Source organism: Mastigoproctus giganteus, chromosome 2 (assembly GCF_048544385.1).
Source record: "Mastigoproctus giganteus isolate SK-2022 chromosome 2, ASM4854438v1, whole genome shotgun sequence".
NCBI classification, from domain to species: domain Eukaryota; kingdom Metazoa; phylum Arthropoda; class Arachnida; order Uropygi; family Thelyphonidae; genus Mastigoproctus; species Mastigoproctus giganteus.
In genome coordinates, this window is record NC_143576.1 from 174,519,736 (window position 1) to 174,547,140 (window position 27,405).

The following is a 27,405-nucleotide window of genomic DNA, read 5'->3' on the forward strand; positions in this document are numbered from 1 at the left end:
ATCGTATAAAAAATAAACTCATTATTAGTTTTTTTAAAGCAATAATATCCTCTATATTTCTTTATGTATCACTTAATCTGGACCTGAATTACAGAGAAGGGTTTCAATTTTGGCTTTTGAAGATTTGAATTGTATTTCGACAAGGGTAGTAACTCCATCTTGCTGAAAAATCAAATTTTCCTTGTGAAGTCTTCAATAAGTTGAGGCAATCTTGAGCATATCAAAGTAAATACAATAGACCGTCCATTATCCAGAATAACTGATGTCAGACCTCTTCCAGATAATCAAACAGGAAAATTCTCCAGATAATTTTTCCAGTAAGATTAAATTTATTTAATCTTACTGGATTAAATAACTTATTTAATTTAATCTAAGGTAAGATTAAATACATTTAATCTTACCTTTAAATTAAATTAAATAAGATTAATTAAATTTTAAAAAAATATAAACCAATCTCGGAAAACAGAAACATCCATCCAGGCATTTTTATGAATTTTATACAAAACAGGAAAATTAGAAAGATTTTTATATACTCTCAGTTTTTTCGATTTACTGATAATGAGCATGGACAATCTGTGCATCCCAGTGGCATTTGTACACAGCAATTGTAACTCGCTCTTTTCTCATCTTAAAACTTGGTGCAGGCATTTCTCTTTTAGTGGCTAGAGTTTTCCTCAGTAATGCTTTCTATAATAAGCTTGTCTCATTAACACTATAAATGTTTTCTTTCTCATAATTTGCTATAACTTAAAAAAACTTACTTTTCAAAGAACACCGCTGCCCATTTGTCTGCAGAAAGTTTCTCACCTTGAATATCTAGTTCATGTATACTGTGTCTCAGTTTCAAGTTTTTCAGCCAAACTGTGCTTGCCTTAAAATCTTTATTACCTATTAATTTTTGATTAAAATCCAATGCTTTTTCACACAAAATTGGGCTAGACACTGGTTCACCTAAACTTTGCTCTGAAGAAAACAAAAAAATAAAGTGAGTGCACTCTCTAAAGTGGCATTTTCAGGTTTCAACTTTTTCCTGCTAAATCCTCCTTCACTATCCGTAATCTACACAAATTCTGTTATAGCATTGGAATTTTTCGTAATGTCGTAAATTGTTGAAGACCCCCATTAAACTCTTTGGACAGATTTGCTAAATTTTCACCATTTCTAATTCTATTAAAAATTTCCATTTTCTGTTGCATTGTTAAAATGATGCATTTTCTTTTGTTCACATTTTACCGTTAAAAACTGAGTAAAATAATAAATCGCACAGTTTCGGGCTGATATTATCCTTACTGAATCTGGGGCTAAACTAATCTGAAATTCACTCATGGTTTCCAAGAAAATCCAGTAGTCTCTGTGATATTTTTCTAAAGCACGTTTCGGAAGGTTACATAGAATTCTAGAGGTCACAACCATAAAATAATAAAAACAATTTGCAGTTTTCAGTTTATTGGGCTTTTTTGTTTGTATAATCTGTTATAAACAGGTAGTAAACTCGATTTTCGCTTATTATAATCAAAATTCAATTTGCAAACATGACCACTATAACAAGAGCTTACTGTAGTACTGTTAATAAAAAAACAGAAGAAAGATCAGCCTTTCAAATTATTCTGGATAACTGACATTCTATCATAACATATCATAACTGACTTCCGGATAGTTGACGTTCTACTGTAATTCTGTTTACTTTTTTTTTCAATAAAGAAAAACAGGACTGTAAATCTGGCTAATCTGACATAACTATACAAAGACATTACAGGCACTAACTTATTTAATAAATAATAATAAAGTAGTAAATTCTCTGTAAGATGTAAGGAACATTACGTTTCAAAAATCAGTAATTTAGCTATGACTGGCAATTTTGAAAATAGTTACTTAATTCCATCCTCAGAGTAACTGGAAGAAATTCAGGGATGTAACTTGCTTTTATATTGTTATCATAATTAGAGTAACATCGCAGGTCCATCCAAGAAATATGATACAGAACACCAAGAATTCAGTATAAAAATAAAGCATGTTTTTAGAAATGTAAAAAAAACACTATGTTAGACGGAGAGAATAAAAAGTATAAAATGCGAAACATCAGACTTAAGATGGATGCTGTTGTTGTTATTTGGTTTTTTAGGAGCATTAGCAACTTAGGCCATATTGCTCCGGGGATATGCGGTGGTCATTCCCTGACCTTTCTGCATCCTCCGTATTTGGTGGTCATGGGCTCGAACCCCGGTCTAATTAAGAAGCGTGTGCTACGCACTGCTGCTCCTGTCCACCTGGCTACGGAGGTGCCGACTTGAGATGGAACTCTGGCATGAAACTGAAAAGAAACAACAGTGCTGGAAAACATTCAACATTCCATTTTGAGAGATAAATCACTAGTAGTTACTGCAGAAAGCCAACTTGTGCTAAGGGAAGGACAAATGGTATCAAAAAAACTGTAAAAATATGTAGTTTAGCTGATTTATCCCTTCCCAAATGGAATGCTGTATGTTTCTCAGCATCACTGTTCCCTTTGAATTTAATGTCATCACAGGTGCAGCCGAAATCTAATGTCATGCAGTTTGTACTTTTGTTAACCTCTTTTTAACAGAGCATTTTTTATATGTCTCTGAAAACATACTTGCTTATATTGAATTTTTGGCATTGTGTGTCGTAGTGTTTCTTGGGTGGAACTGTGATATCACTCTAATTAAGGTAAGAACATAATGTCACAATGCATCCTTATTTCCAAAATTGGGGAGTCCCTATATTCATATGCATCAATTAACCAGAAACAAATTCCAATAAAACAGAGAAATAAACCACAGAATAATGAAAAAAAGAGAAAACCCATCCCAACCTTATAATAACTCCTATTTGCAAGATCCTCCTCCTATTTCTTTCTTACACAAGTTTATTCATATATATATACTCCACATCCCCCCTCTTCTATCTTTCTTATACACCAATTATTCTATACTTTCTATAATTATTCTACACACACACACAATCCCATATTTAATTACCTCTGTCATATGAGTCATAATTTCTTTCTCCATATGTCCTCTCAGAACCACGATCTCTATCTCTATCACCAAAGCCTCGATCCCAGTCTCGATCACTGCTGTAACTTCTTTCTCCACGATCAAATCGTTCACTGTTATATCCTCTATCATTACGATTATATCTATCCCTCCCATAATTATCTCTGCTATAACCTGAATCTCTGTCATAATTTCGTCCCTGCCTATATGGTTCTCGGTCTGAGTAACCTCTATTCTGCTGACTTCCATCTGAAAGCCAAACAATAACCAAATAACATACATATGAATGTAGCCAAATTATCAATTAAATGCATTTATGTATTCAAAATTTCCTCTCATTCAGAAAAAAATATAAGAAAGAAATTACATTAATACAGTTTATCCAAAATATCGATAAGTAGAGAGTAAAATCTGGATACTACCTGTTATTTGGCAGATAGTTATGAATAAGAGTTCAGTTTCTATGATCACCCTCTTGTGAAATATAATAAAAATATTAGCTATCTGTTCATGCAACCAGCATATAAAAAAACCAAACCAGATATGTTGTGCTAATCTTATAACATAAACTGCATATTTATAGATTAGAAAAAAGTGAATGTCATAATGCACTTATGAAAGAGCATGATTTTGGCTTTTCAACAGTTTATGACATAAAAGCACAATCAGGATAACAAAGCAGTGGGAGTAGTAGTATTTTAAAAAATCAAGCCAAAGTACAGCATATACAATGGTGCTATTAAGAAGTTTAACTTAACACTTTTTGTATATAATGTAGGTATCCTTTCCCCAACCTCCACAGATGTTGGATAACTGGGTTTATACTGCATTTATGGGAAGGATTATTTGTCAGATATATTAATTATATTAAAATTGTTATCTAAGAGCACAGCCAATATCAATAATGCAAAAGCAACCGATCATGAAATATGAAATTGTATGCTTTCAACATAGAAACAGAGCACGGATGAAAATTTTTGTATATGTGGGACATATAGTAAGCATGATGGGCATCCTACAAAAATAAATGTTGTATATATTGGTAAATAAGTCAACTTCTATTGCTTGCTTTGAAAATTCATCTGAATCATATATTGCAGTATAAAGTTGATCCCCTTGTCCATTTTTTACAATTATATTTTGCATCTCGCATAGTGGTGTATAACAGTAACATCTGTATTAAGAACCACTGTTTACTTTTAGTTCAATTATCTCTGCTCTTTCTTTTAAAAGTTTATATTGTAATATTTTATTACTTTGCAAAGTCAACTATAAAGAAAGCTGTAAGTGAATAGAGTATTTCCTTACGTAGAAAGTGACAAAATCAAAATCGGGCACAGTGATGTGGTATCACTCTTACTGATGCCACATGTGTACAGGGAAAGCTCAGATTATGAAACCACATCATTCAATGTTGCTTGTTTAATGCTATACTAAAAACTGGTTCCTCTAAACAAAATACTTCAATATGGAAGTGCAACTGACGAAAGAAATCGACAATCCCAAAAGATTCCATTTTGAGTAAGCAAAAAACCAAATCCTAAAATATAACTCCCAATGAATTCTATGAATGTACTCTTGGGTTTTATGAGGTGAGAAACAACGTAGAATTGGTATTAACTTGTGCTTTTCTAACCCTAAATATGTGCCTTTAATTCAAAATGGATTTTATACTCAGCACATAAGCTGATCTTAAAAAATTGGTGATTTTTTTAGGGCTTCAATGGTGATGTCTATAAAAATAATAACTGTTGATTTGAAACAGGAGAAAAAGTCAATGATTAATACAAAATAGCATGGTCAATTCTTTAGGTGGGAACTGTGATGTACTCGAGTGCACTTTATCTGTGCATTTACATTTCCAATATATTAGAAGATGAAATGCAAAAGGCATAATTCCTTATGGGTTTAGGTAATAAACTATATAATATCGGCGTAGACACACCAGAGTTTACCCATAAATTTGAATTCCGAATGTAGTGTAAAAGGCATCGTTTTAATTGTATCTCATATTGTGGGTGCCTTCACAACGTGATAGCTGATATTGCATTTGGCATCTCTCATATTGTGGAAATAACTTCAGTGGTCCTACCACAAATATTGTGGATGGTCCACCTACGGTCTTCATGGATCGCTGTCCGAACTTTTGCAACATTTCCCAGGGTAGTGATCAATAACGGATGCCCAGGGCGACATCGTCATCAACCAACATTCGACTGTTTTTAAAATGGTTAAACAAGTAGTACGTATGTGTCTAGCTTAAAACATTGTCACCAAAAGCTTGTTTCAACTTCTTATAGATTTCTGCTGCTGTATCTAGTAAGTAAGTAGGTATGTTTTAGGATAGGGGGGGGGGTTCCAAGAATGTTAGTTCAACTTTGCCTTGTTTCACAAATAAATAAAATCTATTTAACAATAATGCTATTAGCATTAGCATTAGTAGAGGCATACAATGCAAGAAAGCAAGCTTATACAGCATCAGCAAAAAAAAAAAAAAAAAAAAAAAAACCCCTTCCTATTTCATCCATCCATTCGCTCCAAATGTTTGTCTAGTTCTGCCTTGAATTAATTTAAGCTGTCAACTACAACGACAGATGAAAGTTTGTTCCAGCAATCAACCACAAGCTGGCTAAAGGCAAATTTCTGCACATCTGTTCTACAATTGTCTTTCCTCAATTTGAATTTGTGTTGCTTCAGGTGATTAATATGAACAAGAGGAACAATCCCATCAGCATTGAGCTTGCACAAACCATTCAATGCCTTATCCTTATACACCTTAATCAGATCACCTCTTAGGTGCCTGGTCACCAGACACTGTAATTTGCAAATCTTAAGCCTTTCTTCGTAAGAGCAACCCTTTGTTTCATTCACTAATCTTGTTGCCCTTCGCTGTACTCGTTCTAGCAGCACTACATACCTCCTAAAATGAGGCCTCCAGACCTGTATACAGTACTCAAGGTTTAAATATAAGATTGATATCATACCTTTATTGTAGGAAATCTTGACACGACGATATTTTAATTACGGTTTTAATTCAATATAGTTTTAACACATTTTGACAATTGTCTTCTCTTTCTGGTCTACCAATGATAATGGGTTTAGTTTGGGGGTAAGTGGACGTACGTCGGCTGCGCTTGGCTCTTCCTTGGTGGCAGCTGGCAGACTATGTGAATTGAAGACAAGTTTAGTTTTTTTATATCATATCATATCATATCATATCATATCATATCATATCATATCATATCATATCATTCAACAATCCTTCGATAGGGATATGTTTGTGGTCTTAAAGATTTTAATACTTAATGATTTTATATTACATTAATTGGATTAGTTTGATGTGAGCGTCGGGTCAAGATTTCCTACAATAAAGGTGTGATATCAATCTTATATTTAAACAAGAATACTTAAAGTAGGAAAAACTGAGCTTCATTGCTCTTACATTTTGAAAGTACTCAAGGTGTTGCCTGACCATTGTCTTATACAAGGAGATAATCACCTCCTTATCCCTGCTAGAAAAATTCCTGTATATCATTGACAAGGAGCCACGAGCTACACTTGCAGACTGTCTGCACTGCTCAGAAAACTTCATATCTAACTGCACAATTATTCCCAGGTCCTTTTCATTCTCTACCACCTCGAGTATAGTATCACACAGTTGATATGTTACTCTGGGGTTACTGCTACCCATATGCAGTACTTTACATTTTTCAATGTTAAACTTCAGTTGCCACCTCTCAGCCCATCTGCTCAACGTTTCTAGATCCTCTTGCAGTAGCATACTGTCATTAACAACCCTGCCAACCTTCGTACTGTCTGAAAACTTAGACATTAATCCTGATATACATTCATCAATATCATTATTAATTCTGATATACCTTCATCAATATCATTAGTAAATACAGAAAACAACAATGGACCCAACACTGAACCCTGGGGGACTCTACTAATAACATTAGTCCACGAAGAGCAGTGTCCATCGATGATATTGATGAACACTGCTAAATGCCATAACATTTAGCAGTAACAATGACATAGTTATCAGCAGCAAATACTTAATCCCCAAAACAGAGGATAAAATTACAAAGTACTATTAACTAAACATTTTAAAGTTAACTTTAAAAAAAAAAAAGTTGTAACAACAAATTTAAATTTAACATTATTTACAACTTCATCAAAATTTACAAGTAGATACAAATAGATATATGACTACTAACAAAATGAGTGCTGAAATCAAAGCTACGTTTGATTTCAACAGTGTATCTAACTTTTATACAAATTTGAATACATAGTATCAATTGTACAATCACAAATGCCTACATCCTTTATATATCTAACTAGGCAGCTGAATTGAGTGCACAGGTACAAATGGTAAGATAAAATCATGAAATATATAGTTATTTACAAGAGGTAAAATCCACTTAAAGCTTATGATACAAAGTAACTTTATTACACCTCATTGCCCATACCAGTGTCATTTGTGTTGACCAAAAAATCACGCCTACCCTGGAAAACGTTCCCGGAAAAAATCTGCACTGACTGATAAGAGCCGGCATCCTGAATGAGTAGATATTCAAAACTGTTCGATGATGATCTGTTTATTGAGGATCTTAATTCCTCCCTAAAGTCGTCATACAAAGGACAATGATACAATATGTGCTTCCAGCTCTTGCTTTCTCCACAGCTACATAAGTCCACTCTAGAAAGTCTGAACTGAAAAAGTTTCTGGTTCAAGGATCAATGCCCTGTTATGATGTAAGACGAGTAGATGTCAAGAGAAAATCAACAATTCTGCTTCTTATTAATAAGAAAAGAAACCTCAGGAACAAATGTTCTTGTCACCAGCCCAGCTGTAGCAGTAGTATCACAATGGGTCTGCCAAATGTTCACACATTCATTCCAACAATAAGATCGTTCTTTTTAAATAACATTTGTAAATTTAACGTTATGCCCAAAAAAAGTTAGTAGGTATTCTCTTTTTGACACGGTAACAAAGACCCCTGTAAGCCACATAAAGATCTAGAGGCATTTGGCCAGCTATAACATGCAGAGCCACCGTAGAAACAGTTCTGCACATTCTCAACATAGATAATAGCATAATTCTCTGAAGGGAGACAAGTTTCTTCTGTAACTGAATAATTCTTATCCTATGAAACCATGCACTAGTTGCATAAGTTACCATAGGGAGAAAGACTGCATTATAATAGAGTTGCAAAGTTTTCCTTGAAAATTCCCAGTCAGTGTGTGTGTGTGTGTGTGTGTGTGTGTGTGTGTGTGTGTGTTACTCTCATCAAAGCTCCAGAAAACCTCCGATTTTTATCATTAAGTTTGTGACATGTGGAAGAAAAGAAAGATTACTGTCAATGATGACATCCAGAAGCTTAGTCTGAGCGACCAATGGAAGTCGGATGATCTTTACTTTTACTAACAGCAGTCTGTTAACGTTCAGCTTCGCTCCAAAAATCATCGTATTAGATTTTGTAGCACTAATCTTAAGTTTATTCTCTACCGTCCAATCAAAAAGTTCGGCCAGGAAAATATTAGCTTTTGATTCAAGTACCAAACAAGTATTTCCCGGAATAAGAATTGTTAGGTCATCAGTGTATGCAATAATTTTTACATTTTCAAATGGTCTTAAAATCCACTAATGCAATATATAGTTCCACTAATGCAATTGAGGACCTAATATAGAGCCTTGAGGGCAACCATGACAAAACCTTCCTTGTACTTGATTATAACTTGATTTTATAAAAATAGCTCGATTTGTAAAGTAACTTCTAAATAGAAGAAATAACTGCCTGGAGCAGCCAGTAAGTCTTAATCGATCAAGGGCACCCTCCCACCAAAGGGAGTCAAATGCTCCCTCGAAATCAACAAAGAAAGCAAGAGTATACTTACTGGATGAATTTGCAATGTTATAGAAAAAATCTACCAAAGCACCCTCAGCAGACTGTCCATGAGAGAATACATACTGAAGGAGAATGAAGAGACATTAGTGTCTCCAACAACTTTCCAAAGTTTGGCAATAGAGCAACTGGTTTAAATGAACAAGGATCAGAAGCAGGCTTATTCGGTTTAGGGATGAGTTTAACTAAAGCCGTTTTCCAGCAAGAAGGAAAAAGACCCTCCAGAAGACATCTGTACATTAAATGCAAAATCATTACAGGTTTAATTTAGCCATACGGATGATGAAGATGTTTTCAATTTGATCCAGGAAAGGCCATTTTTTCATGTTAATTTCCTTGAGAACTGAGAAAAGTTCAGATTCAGTAAAAAGATCAGTTACAGAAGCAGAGACATATACTGAGTTAGCATGGTGAATTCTTTTATGAATTTCAAAATCCTGGGATAAATCGTCATCTTGAAAAAGATTGTTTAATATAACATTTACTGTTTTTGCCCAGGAGGATTTTTTCACTAAGTTTTCTGTTACCGTTCCAAAGATTTCTGATGAAAAAGACTTTGTTTCTAGAGATCTTGTATAAAAGCGCCATGCATCAACATTTCCAGTTCCCTGAACAAAATCAATCCAGGTATTTCTTTTACAAGTTGCAATTTCTTTAACATAATGCCTTCTTATATCTCTAAATTGAGAATAAATTCAGAGGACCACCAAGGCCACATTCTTGTTGTTACACATTTTTTCAGGGAAACTTTATACGATGCTTTACATATCGCCTTCTGAATAATGTCAGCCAAAACAGAGGCATTTATATGAAGAGGTAAAGAACTCTGATGAGGAAAGTCAGCATTAATAGAGAAGTCAAATACAGGCCAATCAACATTTTTTATCGAGAAGAGGATGAAATCTGGTTGTAATGAAGTAGCTCTGGACTTGTACTGTTGAGAAATCGTAATGGATATTGCACAATGGTCACTTAACATATAAGAAGGCTGGAGAGATCTGCTAGAACAGGAGTTGGCAAAACTTGAATTTATCAGGGAGATATCAATATTTGTTTCACCTGAATGACTAGAAAAGGTGAAATAAGGTTGTGGTCTGTTTAAAATACTAAGGTTTTTACTTATATTAAAATCCCCAAGCAGATGACCCCAAGAGTCTGAAGAACTGTACCACATAGGTGATTTAGCATTGACATCAGAACAAATAAAAACATCTTCTGCACTTATAACATTTAATGCATGTTCCAAATAATTCAGTGAGTCCTCAAAGTCACTAAATAGTGGGAAGTACAAGGATATTAGAAAGAAGCTCAGTGACTTAAAAGTAATAATTAATAAGTGCAAACAAAGTATTTATAGCTCCGGATATAGAGAAGTTTTTTTTAACTTTTGCTGTTTTATTGATTTAAATTGGCATATTAATTTATTTTCTATTTTCTAGAGTAGCTTTATATTCCTAGTTACGATACTTAGTTTAATTTTTAACTTCGATAGAGATTTTGTAAGTTATTACTTAGTATCGGTGTATCCAATCGACATGTTTTACAAGGAAAACATGTGGATTGTACATCTTTTATAAGTAAAGCATTTCTTTACTTATATAAACTCTAAAAGGAAGGGGATGAATCTGACTGGTCCACTTGACCTCGATGGTTCGACTATTGATGATCCTGCTCAGATACTAAACAAACTGAATGAGTATTTTGCATCTACATTCACAAATGAGGAATTATTAAGGTTTGAAAATGGCAGAAGGTTATGAAATTGTAGCAGGATACTTAATGATTTTGTAATAACTGAGAGCAGAGTGGAGGAGAAATTGTTGAAGTTAAACATAAGAAAAGCACCTGGGGTGGATGGGATCTATCCAGTTATATTAAAGGAGGCAGAAAAAGCAACTAAGCAAACCCTTAGCCATAATTATGAGAGCATCCTTGGACTGAGGGGAGGTTCCCACGGACTGGAGATGTGCAAATGTATCCCCAATTCATAACGGGGGATCGAAGGGTGACAAGAGTAATTACAGACCAGTTAGTTTAACTTCTGTTCTGGGTAAAATAATGGAGTCACTGGTTAAAGATGCATTGCAGGATCATCTAGACAAGACTGCAGCAATAATTCAAACACAGCATGGGTTCTTTAAGGGAGAGCCTTGTCTGACAAATTTGATAGGATATTAAGACGTGGTTACAAAGGAACTGGATGCAAAAAATAATTTTGATATCATATATTTGGATTTCAGGAAAGCTTTTGACACTGTTGCGCATGGAAGACTATTGTACAAACTGGAGCAGAATGGTATTAAGGGTAAGTTGCTACAATGGATAAAAAGATGGTTAAGTGGGAGAAGACAGAAGGTGGTAATCAATAGGTGCTGCTCTTCGTGGACTAATCTTATTAGTGGAGTCCCACAGGGTTCGGTGTTGGGTCCACTGTTGTTTTGTATATTTATCAATGATATTGATGAAGGTATATCAGGCTTAATGTCGAAGTTTGCAGATGATACAAAGATTGGCAGCGTTGTTAATGACAGTAATGGCAGTGTGCTACTGCAACAGGATCTAGATAATTTGGGCAGATGGGCTAAGAAGTGCAAACTGAAGTTTAACCTTGACAAATGCAAAGTACTGCATATGGGTAGAAGTAAGCCGAGAGAAAAGTACCAACTGTGGGGTACTACACTTAAGGTGGTAGAAAATGAAAAAGACCTGGGAGTAATTGTGCAGTCAGATATGAAGTTTTCTGAGTAATGCAGACAGGCTGCCAGGGCAGGTCATGGGGTTTTGTCAATGATATATAGGAATTTTGCTAGCAGGGAAAAGGAGGTGATTGTCCCTCTGTATAAGGCAATGGTCAGGCCACGCCTTGAGTACTGTGCACAGGTCTGGAAGCCTCATTTTAGGAAGGATGTAGATTTACTTGAGCGTGTACAGAGAAGGGCAACAAGATTGCTGTGAGGGGAATGAAGGGATCTTCTTACCAAGAGAGGCTTCAGTTCTGCAAATTGCAGTAGCTGGAGACTAGGAACCTGCGCCATGATCTGATTGAGGTGTAAAAGGCCTTGAATGGGTTGAGCATGCTGAATTCTGATGGGATCCTTCCACTTGTTCAGATTACGAACTTAAGGGGGCATAAATCCAAATCAAGAAAGGACAGATGTAGAATAGATGTGCGGAAATTTGTCTTTATCCAGCGGGTGGTTAATTGCTGGAACAACTTCCATCTGTCATTGTGCAAGTTGATAGGTTTAATAAATTTAAGGAGGAACTGGACAGGCATTTGGAGGGAATGGTGTAATTTTTTTTTTTTGGCTGATGCTGCATAAGCTCATACACTTGCTTTCTTGCATCACATGCCACTACTACTACTACTACTACAAGTTTTGCAGCTCCACCGAATGCTAGGTTTTAGCTGTATTAGCCGCTTTATTGACTTAATTGTTGTATTAAATTATTTTTTATAAGAGTTTAGAGACCTAGTCAAGATCCTTGGTTTATTCTGAATTTAAAAAGTGAGATTTTGGAAGTTAATTAATATTTAGTGTCCATAGATTTACCATTCTTAACTTGCCGACATTGTTAAACAATACAACTTTACATCTTGTACTAGATAGCATTAGCTTAATATAGTATATAGTATCATTGATTAATCAGTAAAATTTATTAATCTTGTTAAGCTTCATTATCAATTAAATTGTACTTTTTTAACTAAATAACGACTTACATTTTACAAACGTAACATTATTCATTAATTAACTTGATACGGAGGTTATATAAAGAAACACGGAGATACAAGCACCAGGTGGTAGATGACTTTCATCAACCTGTGAAATACCACCACTCTGCTTATTGGAGGCTTGAAGTGGTGGAACCCTTCAAGTGAGGGGCCCATCAAGCTCTCAGCTGCCCACACCAATGCCAGAGCTTGCACTTGGTCATCGCGCAACACAGCGGCAACCCCCAAGGCAGAATGCGCTGGTCCCAAAGGAACTAGTAGTTGTTGGTGACTCTATTGTCAGGGAAACGGGAAACATGTTTTGTAAAAAGGATAAGTGGAACAGGACCAGGGTATGTCTGCCAGGGGCAAAGGTTGATGACGTTGTAGAGCGGATATCATCTTTTAAGGGCACAAAAGATGATATAGTTGTACACGTTGGCACTAATGATATTAAGAGTAGGAGACCGGCGGAATTACTTAACAAGTACAGGTCACTGATGAAAAAAGCCGTGAATTAGGGTTGAATTTGAAATTGTCTGCAATTCTGCCCAGACACGATAGGAGGGAGTATATGATGAGAGCACTGTCGATCAATTCGGCCCTGGAAAGATTCTGCAGAGCTCAAGAGGTAGAATTTTTTTCAGCCTGGTCTGTACTTGTTAACAGGAGAGACTGCTTCTACAGGGATGGGATATCTGAAAGGAGAAAGTAAAATGATCGAGGGCAAAAATTTTCAGTCATAAATGATTCCAAAATGAGGGAATCAGTGGAGAGAGGTTTATACTGGATTATAGGAAGCTATCTTTTACGTTGTTAATTACTAAAATAAGTTGTCTCCAGAGGTGGCGGATTTGAGAGCTTTGGAAAATTCAAAGGCCAGCTGAAAAGTACCTTTTTTTTTTTTTTTGTTGGTGAAGAAAAAGCTGGAGTTTCTGAGCACCAAATGGTTAATACTAAAAAAAACAAACAGTGTTTATAAATATAAGAGGTAAACTAATATTTACACCTGTAAATATGCAATACAAATATAAAAAGGTGTTTCATATATGAAACACTTACATGAGCCATTTCTTTGTCGGTCATCCCGTGAGAATGGCTCTTCTCTGGGTGCCGCCCTCCAGTCACCTGCTGTTCTATCAATCCTCTCATCTCTGCGGTCTCTGTCATTATCTGTAGTAAAAAATACTGATATTATACATATGAATGTGTAACAACATACATATTAAGATCTTTATCTCATACCTTAATTGTGAAGTGTAACTATAAAATAATGAGACAAAATTTGACTGCAGTTTATAGAAGCAGAGAAGAAGCAGGTCAGCCAGTCTAAAGTTAACAACTATGGTGATGTGAAAATAACTGTCTTTTATTTAAAGCTAGGGATTAAAGAAAAAAAAATTCATATTGAAGAATTAATATTAAATTCTGTGTGTAGATAAACAAGTTTATGAGTTAACATTTACGAGAAATTTATGGAATAGTATTAGCAGAGGTAAATGATGTAAAAAAAGCAAGCTTATACAGCATGAGTCAAAAAAAAAAAAAAAAACCTTCTCATTTCAATTATTCATTCCCTCCAATAGTTTGTCTAGTTCATTGAATTTATTTAAGCTATCAATCTTCCACATCAGATAAAAGTTTATCTGATGTAGAGGACTAAAGGCAAACCTCCTCATATCTATTCTGCAACCATCATTCCTCAATTTGGATTTGTGCCACCTCATCTGTGTAAACTGAGCAAGAGGAAGAATTCCATCAGCACTGAACTTATATCCATTCAAAGCCTAGAACACCTCAATCAGATCACTACACAGGTGCCTAGTCTCCAGGCACTGCAATTTGCAGAATGGAAGCCTTTTTTGGTAACAGCAACCCTTTGTTCCACTCACTAATCTCATTGCCCTTCTCTGTACTCATTCCAGCAGCTCCACATCCTTCCTAAAATGAGGCCTTCTGACCTGTATGCATTACTCAAGATGTGGCCTGACCACTGCCTTATACAGTGAGATAATCATAAATGTCATCTGCCATTTCTCAGCCCATCTGCCTAACTTTTCCAGATCCTCTTAAAGTGGCATACTGTCATTACAGTCATTAACCACCCTGCCAAACCTTGAATCATCTGCAAACTTCGACATTAAGCATAATATGCCTTCATCAATATCATCGATAAATATAGAAAACAACAATGGGCCCAACACTGAATCCTGAGAGACTCCACTATTAACATTAGTCCACAAAGAACAATGTCCACTGTCTTCTACCACTCAACCATCTCTTTATCCATAGAAGCAATTTGCCCTTAATACCATACTGCTCCAATTTTAACAGCAGTCTTTTATGTGCAACAGTATCAAAAATTTATTTTATGTAACTCCATTATTTTCCTCAGAACAGAAGTTAAACTAAGACTTCTGTAATTACTTGTCTCTCTCTCTCTCTTTAATCCCCATTTGTCAATTGGCAATACATTCGCAAATCTCCAGACCATGGGAACCTCCCCTGATGCCAAGGATGCTCTCATTATTATAGCTAAGAGTTTGCTTACTTCCTTTGCTGCCACCCTTAATATAACTGAATAGATCTCATCCACCCCCAGGTACTTTTCTTATGTTCAACTTCGATAATTTTACTTCCACTTTCCTCTCAGTTATTACAAAATCATTTAGTTCCCTGTTCAAGTTTGATAAACTTCTGGCATCCCCTTACCTCAGTGGTTTTCAACCATTTTTTAATAATGGCACCGCTAAGTAATTTATTTTATTTTGGGAAACCCTTACTCAATTTTCTGCCCGTTAGATCCGATTCTTTCCCTGTGTGTTTGTGTACATATATATATATATATGTTATATGATAATTATTACAATAATATAATTATAAAAATTACATTTCATAATACAAATTATATATATACAGTATATAATAATTTTATTCTTTATATAGAGGTAATAAGTAAACATCAATTATAGATCACCACAAAATTAAAAAGATACTGTACACCTTTTTATAATGAAATAAACATAAATTTAAAAAAAGATAACTTTAAGTAACTTAAACCCAAATTACGTGGCACCCCTGGAATGTTGTTCACTCTAAGGTGCCACGGCACCCTGGTTGAAAACCAATGCCTTACCTAAAGGATTCCTAATGTGTGAATGTAGAAGAATGCTGAAAAACTGAATGAACAATACTAATTCAGTTTTTCAGTAACCCGAGCAGGATTATCGACAGAAAATCAGCGATATTGAGTGGACCAATTTGAATCATCCCCTTCCTTTCTTCTAGTGTTAAATAGGTAAGAAGTCTTTGCTGTTTTTCTATGCATCCTTTGCCAAAGATTTCTCATAACCTGCCTTTACTTGCCTGACATCCTTTTTTAGTTGATTATAGGCTAGTTTATATCTACCACGGGCTGCTGTGATGCATGATAATTTATATGCATACAATGTATGTAAATTCATTGGACTTTCAACGGACAATTAAATTCATTCAACAGACTTCGTGAGTTCATCCGTACTTCATGTCTTGAGCAGAATTTCAAATTCATCAAATTTATTTACTATACTACTGGAGTTGGTAGACATGCAAGTATACATGCACCTGTCTTAGTTAGCCTGACACAGACCATGTATTTACTTGTTTAATGATAACTTACAAACCAGCTACAACAAATAGTTTCCTCTTCATAGGTTTGACACTAAGTTAACTGTTCTCTCTATTTCATGATGACTGCTTATAACAAGCAATGACAGATTATGAGAAATCTTGACAAAGGATGCAAAGACTTCTTTACTTATATAAACTCCAGAAGGAAGGGAATGAATCAGGTTGGTCCACTTGATATTGATGGTTTGACTGTTGATGATCCTGTTCAGACAGCTGATAAACTGAATAAGTATTTTGCATTTATATTCACACATGAGGAGTTATTTAGGGAGGGGAATGCCAAAAGTTTATTAAACTCTAACAAGGAGCGAAATGATTTTGTAATTAATGAGAGAAAAGTGGAAGAAAAATTGTTGAAGTTAAACATAAGAAAGGCACCAGGAGTGGATGGCATCTATCCAGTAATATTAAAGGAGGTGGCAAAGGAAGCAAATCCTTTGCCACCTTCTTTAATGAGAGCTCCTTGGACTCATGGGAGGATACCACAGACTGGAGATGTGCAAATGAATCCCAAATTCACAAAGGGAGATGAAAGGGTGACAAGAGTAATTACAGACCTGTTAGTTTAACTTCCATTCAAGGGGAAAATAATGGAGTCATTGGTTAAAGAAGCATTGCAGGATCATCTAGACCAGTGATCTCCAAACATTTTTGGTCATGCACCCTTATTTTACTAAAAACGACTGCAGAATAAAAAATTAAATATATAAGTTTAATATATATATATATATAATTTTTTTTTTATATAAATCATTTACATGGATTATATCTAAAATGAGATTTATAAAATCAAATATAATTTTGAAATATCACAAATAGAAAAATGAACTTGAACGTTTATGATCGATGGCATGATCAAATAAAGCTGCATATTGAAGTATTAAAAAAAACATTTATAATCTTTATTTTCAATTACTTTTCAAAAAACTAAAGTTTTCATAATTAATAAATATTCATTTATTGCGGATTATTTCGAACAAGCCACTTTGAAGAACACTGATCTAGACAAAATTGCAGTAATAATTCACACACAGCATGGGTTTGTTAAGGGTAAGTCTTGTCTGACAAATTTGATTGGATACTATGATGTGGTCACAAAACAACTGGATGCAACAAATAATTTTTATATCATATCTTGATATCATATACACCAGCTGCCGTTGCAGATGAACTCAACAGTTATTTTGCATCGATATTTACAGAAAAAAATCTTTTGTGGCAATGGGAAATTGTGGGAATGAAGTTGAAAAATATGTAATTAATGATATTGAAATTTTGCAAGATTATTTAATGAAAAAACTTTCGAGCCTACAGACCAGTAAGGCTCCTGGAGTTGATGGAATATACCCTATAATCTTAAGGGAGGAAGCAAGTGAGTGCATTGAACTATTGAGGCTAATTATGCGAGCATTACTAGACTCTGGGGAAATTCTCTTGGATTGGAAAAGTGCCAATGTATCTCCCATACATAAGGGTGGATCTAAGAGTGAAGTGGGAAATTATCGACCTGTCAGTCTGACTTCAGTGGTAGGGAAAATCATGGAGGCTTGTTTGTTTGTTTGTTATTTGGTTTTTAGGAGCATTAGCAACTAAGGCCATATTGCTCCAAGATATGCGGTGGTCATTTCCTGACCTTTCTGCATCCTCCCTATTTGGTGGTGATGGGCTCGAACCCCGGTCTAATCAAGAAGCGTGTGCTACGCACTGCTGCTCCTGCCCACCTGGCTACGGAGGCGCCAATCATGGAGGCAATGATCAAGGGTGGAATGCAGGATCATTTGGATAGAATTGAAATTCTCAAGGATACTCAGCATGGTTTTGTAAAGGGAAAATCATTTTTAACAAATCTGGTTCGCTATTTTGAAAGGGTCACTCACGAGCTGGATTTAGGGAATAATTTCGACATTGTTTATTTAGATTTCAGCAAAGTTTTTGCCTCAGTTCCACATGAGTGGTTGCTTTATAAGATGGAACAGGTTGGAATCATTGGGAAAATCCTTAGATGGATTGTGGGATGGCTTCAGGGCAGGAGGCAGAGGGTTGTGATAAATGGCTATTCCTCAGATCGTGTTGATGTAAGAAGTGGGATTCCCCAAGGATCAGCATTAGGACCACTGTTGTTTTTAATTTTCATAAACGACATTGATGAACGGATAGAGGGTGTGATGTCTAAATTTGCAGATGATGTTAAAATTGGTAGAGTAGTTAATGATCACTGTCAAGGTGAGCTTCTTCCGAGAGACCTGGATAGAGTTCAGGAATGGTCAGAAAAATGGCAGCTATGCTTTAATCTAACAAAGTGTAAGGTATTACACCTGGGAAACAGTAATCCCAAAATAACTTATTCACTTGTTGGAGTTCAACTAAACCCAGTACTGGAGGAAAGGGACTTGGGTGTTACAATATGGTCAGACATGAAATTTTCTGAGCATTGTAAACAGGTTGCAAGGAAGGCCCATGATGTCCTATCGATGATCTATCATACTTTTGAAAGTAGAGATAGGGACGCGATAATTCCATTATATAAGGCTTTTGTTAGACCACACTTGGAATACAGTGTTCAAGTATGGAGACCACACCTAAAGAAAGACATCGAGCTTCTTGAAAGGGTGCAAAGACGGGTAACTCGCTTGGTGAGATCAGCAAAAGGGCGTCCTTACAAAGAAAGACTTCGAATATGTGGGTTGCAGAGTTTGGAAACTAGACACCTTAGAGGAGATTTGATTGAGGTGTTTAAGGCTCTGAGAGGCATCAGTAAAATGAATGAGGACGAAATTTTCAAGATTGTAAATGATGCTAGAACTAGGGGACATAAATTCAAGTTACGGGGGGGGAAATGTTTAGATTGGACTGCAGGAAGCTTTATTTTAGCCAGTGAGTTATAAATTACTGGAATAAGTTGCCTACTTGGGTGGTAGAGGCTGACAGTTTGGGGAAATTCAAAGGTCATCTGGATAGTACCTTCGGGTGAGGGAAGATGATAGGTTTAATTTCCTTTTCTTTTATTAATTATTATTATTTATTTATTTATTGATTTATTCTATTTATTTTTTTTTATCATTGTTTTATTTGTGTTTTTTTTTTTTTTTTGGCTGGTGCAGCATAAGCCATAGGCTTTCTTGCACCATGCGGCCATTACTAATACTAATACTTAGATTCCAGGAAAGCTTTTGACACTGTTGCATATGAAAGACTGCTGTACAAATTGGAGTAGTATGGCATTATGGGAAAGTTGCTACAATGGATAAAGGGATGGTTGAATGGCAGGAGACTAAGAGAGAGAGAGAGGATAGACACTTATCTTCATGGACTAATGTTATTAGTGGAATCACAGGGTTCGGTGTTAGGCCTATTGTTGTTTTGTATATTTATGAATGATATTGATGCAAGTATATCAGGCTTAATGTCCAAGTTTGCAGATGATACAAAGGTTGGTAGGATTGTTAATGACAGTATGCTATTGCAACAGGATCTACAAAAGTTGGGTAGATCGGCTGAGAAGTGGCAACTGGAGTGTATCACTGACAAATGCAAAGTACTGCATATGAGTAATGGTAAGTAACCCCAGAGAAATGTACTAACTCTGTGGTACTACACTCAGAATGGTAAAGAATGTTTCTTGTTTGTTTTTTGGTTTTAAGGAGCATTAGCAGCTAAGACCATATTGCTCCAGGGGGATATGCGGTGGTCATTCCCTAACCTTTCTGCATCCTCCGTATTTGGTGGGCACAGGCTCGAACCCCGGTCTAATCAAGAAGCGTGTGATATGCTCTGCTGCTCCTGCCCACCTGGCTACGGAGGCGTCTGGTAGAGAATGAAAAAGACCTGTGAGTAATTGTGCAGTCAGATATGAAGTTTTCTCAGCAGTGAAGACAGGCTGCCAGAGCAGATCATGGGATCTTGTATATCATTGACTAATATATAAGTAATAAACCAATATATAAGGCAATGGCCATGTCAAGCCTTAAGTACTGCATACAGGTCTGCAGGCATAATTGTAGGAAGCATGTAGAAAGCTGGAAAGAGTACAGAGAAGGGTAACAAGTTTGGTGAGGGGAACGAAGGGATTCTCCTACCAAGAAAGGCTTAAGTGCTGCAAATTGTAGCATTTGGAGACTAGGCACCTGTGATGTGATCTGATTGAGGTGTACAAGGCCTTGAATGGTTTCAGCAGGCTCAATACTGATGGGATTTTTCCTCCTTCACAGATTACGAAACTGAGGCATAAATTAAATTGGGGAAAGACAATTGTAGAACAGATGTGCAGAAATTTGCCTTTAGCCAGCAGGTAGTTGACTGCTGGAATAAATTTCCATCTGTTGTGGAAGTTGATAGTTTAAATTCAAGGAAGAACTGGACAAACTTTAGAGTAAAAGGATGGGTGAAATGGGATTTTTTTTTTGACTGATGCTGTATAAGCTTGCTTTGTTGCATCATATGCCTATATTAATGCTAATGCATTCAAGGCTCCTCTTTTTCAAATAGAAGCAATGCCAGAATCACTTTCATCTCTGCCTGCAGCTCCTGTTAATCTAATAGTCTGAGTATCCCTCTCAAGGTAGCAGTTTTCTGATATAAAACTGCTATCAAGAAATATTCTTGCACCCTTTCTATTAAGTGCATATTATCTCTGTAGAAGCAGTCTCTCCTGTTAATAAGCAGAGACCATGTTGAGAAAATTCTACCCCATGAGTCTTGCACAATCTCTCCAGGGCTGAACTGATTGACAAGGCTCTCATCAAATACTCCCTCCTGTCATGTTCGGGCAGAATTGCAATACTGTACTTTTAAATTTAAATCTACCTTACGATTTTAAAGAAACACTTAGAGAAATATTTATTTAACTATATTTATTAACTATATATATTTATTAACTAAACAAATATTAACTAGATAAAGAAATATTAAAAGAAGGCAAGAACGATATCCACAATGCAAAAATAAATTGGACAGTCATCCACAAGGCCAATTAAAATGTTAAAAATATCAGAGGTTTGATTACAACAAAGACTAGAAAAGAAGGGGAAACATATATGGTATTGTCACTAGTGATGGGCATAATCAAATCAATCAATATATCATTTTATAATATTCATTCAATTATGGAAAATCATTCAATTTCTTTTATTATGACAAATCTTTTCATTATACTCATATAATCCAACTGATTAGTAGTCATAGTTGGGATGTGATACACTTAAATAGATGGGGTGCAAGAGCGTTTGCTGGTGCTATCAAGGCAGCATTAGGTGGGTCGGAAAACTGCTAGCTTGGGGGGAATTCACAGACTAAAAGGTTAAAGAAGCTGCAGGCATAGGTGAAAGTGATTCTTGCATTGCTTCTATTAGAATGAGCAGAGGCCTGGTGGGCAGTGTGCTGGGGGGTTTGAGAGACTGGTGGGAGGCATCATGAAACAAATAAATACATGGGCTATATTAGAGTAACAAAAAATAATAATAGGTGCATGTATACTTGCATGTACACCAATGCTAGAAGTACAGTAAATAAATTTGATGAATTTGAAGCGTTGGTCAAGACATCAAAGGCAGATATTGTTGGGATATCAGAGACGTTGGGTCACAGATATTAGGAATGCAGAATTGCAATTTGGGGAATACAATGTAAAGAGAAAGGATAAAGCACAGGATAGGAAGGGAGGAGGGGTTATGCTGTTAAGAAAAACATAAAATCTAAGGAAGTGCATCCAGTTGACATTGACGGTCACTGCAATGTTGAGTCAGTTTGGTGTGATATAAGCACTGGGAAAGCAAAAATGAGAGGAGGAGTGGGTTATAGGCCTAATGACTCTGATGAATACAATGAACAATTATACAGAGAAACAGAGTGGGCCAGTAAATCAAATCAGAGTGTGTTATAATGGGGGATTTTAACTTCCCAGATATAGGCTGGAACTTGTGAGTTGGTCACTCGCAAACTAGCAAGGCTTTTGTGGATTTATTGGATGATTGTTTTTCTATAGCAGCAGCAGCATGTAAGAGAGGCAACAAGAGGGAGTAACACCCTTGATCTGATCATCAGCAGTGATTATTCATGTATTAAGAATTTACAGATAAAGGAACCACATAAAGTCGGCAGTTATCACAGTGTATTGATGTGGGATTTACTTCATCAGGGGTAAAGGGAGGGGATTTTGCTTTTGTAAAGGTCACTGCAGTGGTCACACAGATTTTTTAAGTTATATACAGTGGGACCAACTGATGATGTTACCAACAGCAAATTCTAAATGGGAAGCATTCAAGGAAATAATTTTGGAAGCTACTAGGATTTTTGTTCCTACTAAGAAATACTGTTCTAGGTTTAGGCCCAAATGGATGTCAGAAGAACTAATGAGACTCGTAACAGAGAAGAAAAATACATGGGATGCACATAAATTGTCAGGCGACACAGAAGCCTATGGAAGATACAAGATAGTTTGTAAACAAGTCACAAACAATTTTAGGCAAGCAAAGGCAGATTATGAGAAATCTTGGCAAAGGATGCAAAGAAAAACAGCAAAGACTTCTTTACTAATATAAACTCTAAAAGGAAAGGGACAAATCAGATTGGTCCACTTGATATCAATGGTTTGACTATAGATTATCATTATTAGATAGCTGCCAAACTAAATGAGTATTTTGCATTTACATTCACAAGAGGATTCATTCAAGGAGAGGGCCAGATGTTTATCAAACTCTAACAGGGAGTTGAATGATTTTGTAATAATTGAGAGCAAAGTGGAGGAGAAATTGTTGAAGTTAAATATAAGAAAGTAGGCACTTGTGATGAAAATTCAACATCATACTCACCTGATGTTGAGAGACTCACTCAAGGAGTTCAGCAGCAAAAGTCACATTGATTCATACCTAATTGGATGTTTGTTATGTTTTTTCAGTATTAAAAAATAACATTTCAAAAAATAAATAAATATATATATTTTTAATAAAACACCTTCCCACTCTGTTGCATTTCTTAAAAACTTTCCCCCCCCTCCTCCTCTCAGCTTGAGCTGATGTGCAGTTCTTCGAATTATTATTATTTTTTTTTAATTAGATCAAAAATGCCTCTTCCCTCAAAAAAGGTTACTGACCCCTGCAGTATGGTATTAAGGGTAAGTTACTACAATGGATAAAAGGGTGGTTGAATGGGAGGAGACAGAGAGTGGTAATCAATGGATGCCACTCTTCGTGGACTAATGTTATTAGTGGAGCTCCCCCAGGATTCGGTGTTGGGCTCACTGTTGTTTTGTATATTTTTCAATGATATCGATGAAAGGTATATCAGGTTTAATGTCGAAATCTGCAGATGATATAAAGGTTGGCCGGGTTAGTAATAACAGTAATGGCAGTGCACAACTGCAGCTGGATCTAGAAAAGTTAGGCAGCTAGGCTGAGAAGTGGCAACTGCAGTTTAACATGGACAAATACAAAATACAGCATATAGGTAGCAAGGACCCCAGAGAAAGCACCAGCTATGTGGTACTACACTTAGGGTGCTAGAAAATGAAAAAGACCTTGGAGTAATTGTGCAGTCAGATATGAAGTTTTCTGAGTAATGCAGATAGGCTGCGCCAGAGCAGGTCATGGGGTGTTGTCAATGATATACAGGAATTTTGTTAGTAGGGAAAAGGAAATGATTATTCCTTTGTATAAGACAAAGGTTAGGCCACACCTTGAGTACTGCATAAAGGTCTGGAGGCCTCATTTTAGGAAGAACGTAGAGTTGTTAGAACCAGTACAGAGAAGGGCAACAAGATTGCTGAGAGGAACAAAGGGGTGTACCTACGAAGAAAGGCTTAAGTTCTGCAAGTTGCAGCATTGGCATTAGTAGAAGCATACAATGCAAGAAAGCAAGTTAATGCAGCATCAGCCAAAAAAAAAAACAAAAAAAAAACACACACACATCTTCCCATTTTAGCCCTCCATTCGTTCCAAATGCCAGTCCAGCTCAGCCTTAAATTCATTTAGGTTATCAATTTCCACAACAAAAGATGGAAGTCTGTTCCACCAATCAACTACCTGCTGGCTAAAGGCAAATTTCCGCACATCTATTCTACAAGTACTGCGCACAGGTCTGGAGGCCTCATTTTAGGAAGGATGTAGAGTTAATTGAGTGTGTAGAGGGAAGAGAAACAAGAAGGGGTCCTCTTACTAAGAAAGGCTTAAGTTCTTAAGTACTAAAGGCATGGCCTGATCATTGCCTTATACAAAGGGATAATCACCTCTTTTTCCCTACTAGCAAAATTCCTGTATATCATTGACAAGACCCCATTCACCTGCTCTGGCAGCCTGTCTGCTTTGCTCAGAAAATTTCGATTCTGACTGCACAATTACCCTCAGGTCTTTTTCATTCTCTACTACACTGAGTGTAGTGCCACACACAGTTGGTATGTTTTTCTGGGCTTACCTCTACCCATATGCAGTACTTTACATTTGTTAATGTTAAACTTCAGTTGCCACGTCTCAGCCCAACTTTACTAGATCCTATTGTACTATCATACTGTCATTAACAGCCCTGTCAACCTTTGCAACATCTGCAAACCTGGACATTAAGTCAAATATACCTGCATCAATATCACTGATAAATATAGAAAACAACTGGCCCAATACCGAAAACTGGGGGACTCCATTAATAACGTTAGTTCAGGAAGAGCAGTGTCAATTGATTACCACTCTCTGTCTTCTGCAACCCAACCAACTTTTATCCACAATAGCAACTTGCTCTTAATGCCATACTGCTCCAATTTGTACAGTAGTCTTCCATGTGCAACAGTAATAAAAGCATTCCTGAAATCCAAGTATATGATATCAAAATTATTTTTTGCATACAGTTCCGTTTTGACCACATCATAGGATCCAATCAAATTGGTGAAACAAGACTTCCCTTTAGCAAACCCATGTTGTGTCTGACTAATTACTGCAGTCTTGTCTAAATGATCCTGCAATGCTTCCCTAACCATTGTCTCCATTATTTTCCCCATAACAGAAGCTAAACTAACAGGTCTGTAATTACTGTTTTCACCCATTGATCTCTCTCTTTGTGGATTTGGGATACACTTGCACATCTTCAGTCCGTGGGCACCTCCCCTGAGTACAAAGATGCTCTCATAATTATGGCTAAGGGTTTGTTTACTTCCTTTGCCGCCTCATTTAATATAACTGGATAGATCTCGTCCATCCCGGGTGCCTTTCTTATGTTTAACTTCAACAATTTCTCCTCCACTTTGCTCTCATAAAATCATTTAGTTCTCTGTTGCAGTTAAATAAGCTGCTGTCCTCTACCTCCCTATAGAATTCCTCACGTGTGAATTTAGATGCAAAATACTCATTCAGTTTGTCAGTTGTCTGAGCAGCATCATTAACAGTCCAACCACAGATATTAAGTGGACTAACATGATTCATCCCATTCCTTCTAAGTTTATTTGAGTAAAGAAGTCTTTGCTCTTTTTTTTTTTGCATCCCTTGGAAAAAAATTTCTCTAACCTGCTTAATCTCATTTATGATTTGATTACAGACTAGCTTATATCTACCATAGGCTTCTGTGTCACCTGATAATTTATATGTATTCAATGCATTTTTCTTCTTTGCCAAGTCTCATTCTGTGATCAATTCAATTCGGAAATGAAATGAATTGATAAAAAAAAAAAAAAAAAATATATATATATATATATATATATATAGTCAAGAATAATGATATAGAGAAGCTATATGATATGGGAGGAAAATTAAGTTTGAAATTAGATAAGTCTGAATTACAATAACATAACTTATGGATCAGGGACACTGCTATAACAAAACGTACCCTACAGTCATAATGTGTAGATGTATATATAAAATATTTTAAGTATAAAATATTGTAGGTAGAACATGTTAATGAGCTTTATGTATAAAATTAAAACTGATGAACATACAGTATACCCTGGGAGCAATATATGTTGTGAAATAAAGGGGGGGGGGAAATTAACAGGAAAATAAAACGATAGGATTTGCACAGATTGAAACTACCAAATAAATTTTTTCAAAATTTTTCAAAAAATTTTTTCAAAATTTATTTGGTATTGTATACTGTATATTCGTCAGTTTTAATTTTATACATAAAGCTCGTTAACATGTTCTACCTACAATATTTTATACTTAAAATATTTTATATATACATATATATATATATATATAATTCTCTCCCTTGTCTAGAGATCTTCCCAATGATTGTTAGTATTTGTTACTCTTCAAGGTATCTTTTAATCACATAAATTTTTCATTTTACTCTGTGCATATCACATATAATATTACTAACAAAATACATATATATAACAGTGGTCAACACCATTAGTTTTCTCACATTCTGTGGTGTATATATATAAAATTCAGAAGAATGGTGCCCATGGAAGTATCTGTAGAAAAGGCATGCAGCAGAAACAGTACATCTATGAGACAGCGAGAGGAGGGACTCTGTTAGAGATAAGTCATTAATTAACCTAACTGCACTCTTCTGAATGGATTCTAGAAGCCTGAGAGAGGTTTTGGGGGTGCCACCCCCCCCAGACGTTGCAACAATATTCCATGGCAGGGTGGATTTGCGATTTGTACAGAGTGAACAGCTGTTTGGAAGAAAAGTAATGTCAAGAGCAAAACAGAAAACCAAGTTTTTTTAGATGCAGAGGAAGCAATATTTGTAAAATGAGCTTGTGCCAAGAGAGATTAGTAGTCAGAGTAATCTGCAAAAGAGATATATTATCTTGCTTAGAAATCGGAGTGTCATCAAAGATAAGCATAGGAGCAGAAGAATCCTTTTTCCCGAGATAAAAGGCAAGACTGGGTTTTAGAAGGATTGAGATCAACTAAGTTGTCTTTGCCCCACTGGAGAATTACCTGGAGATCGGCATTTAAGGAAATGGTAGCACATATTCGAGGAGTTGAAGCTGTTTGAACAGGGCAAGGTTTCTTGAACTGGATAGTGGAATGCAATGTGCTATCATCGGCAAAACTATGGATAGGATTTCCAGTCAATGGAAGAAGGTCATTAATATACAGGAGGAAAAGAGTGGGAGAAAGATCTGAACGTTGGAGTACACCAGAATTAGTGGAGAAGTTAGAAGACAGACAGC

At 35.9% G+C, this 27,405-nt stretch overlaps 1 protein-coding gene across 3 annotated transcripts in view; it reads right to left on the bottom strand.

Annotated features, from left to right (window-relative positions):
• LOC150089761 (eukaryotic translation initiation factor 4B-like) overlaps positions 1-27,405 on the bottom strand; it is a 310,970-nt gene that overhangs the window by 187,956 nt on the left and 95,609 nt on the right. For all 3 annotated transcript variants that reach the window (XM_090368790.1, XM_090368789.1, XM_090368788.1), the window contains exons 6-7: positions 13,698-13,808; positions 3,000-3,266 (exon numbers count right to left, since the gene is read on the bottom strand). In XM_090368790.1, coding sequence (XP_090224916.1) covers positions 3,000-3,266; positions 13,698-13,808 — 378 coding nt within the window. The remainder of the gene's footprint in view (positions 1-2,999; positions 3,267-13,697; positions 13,809-27,405) is intronic.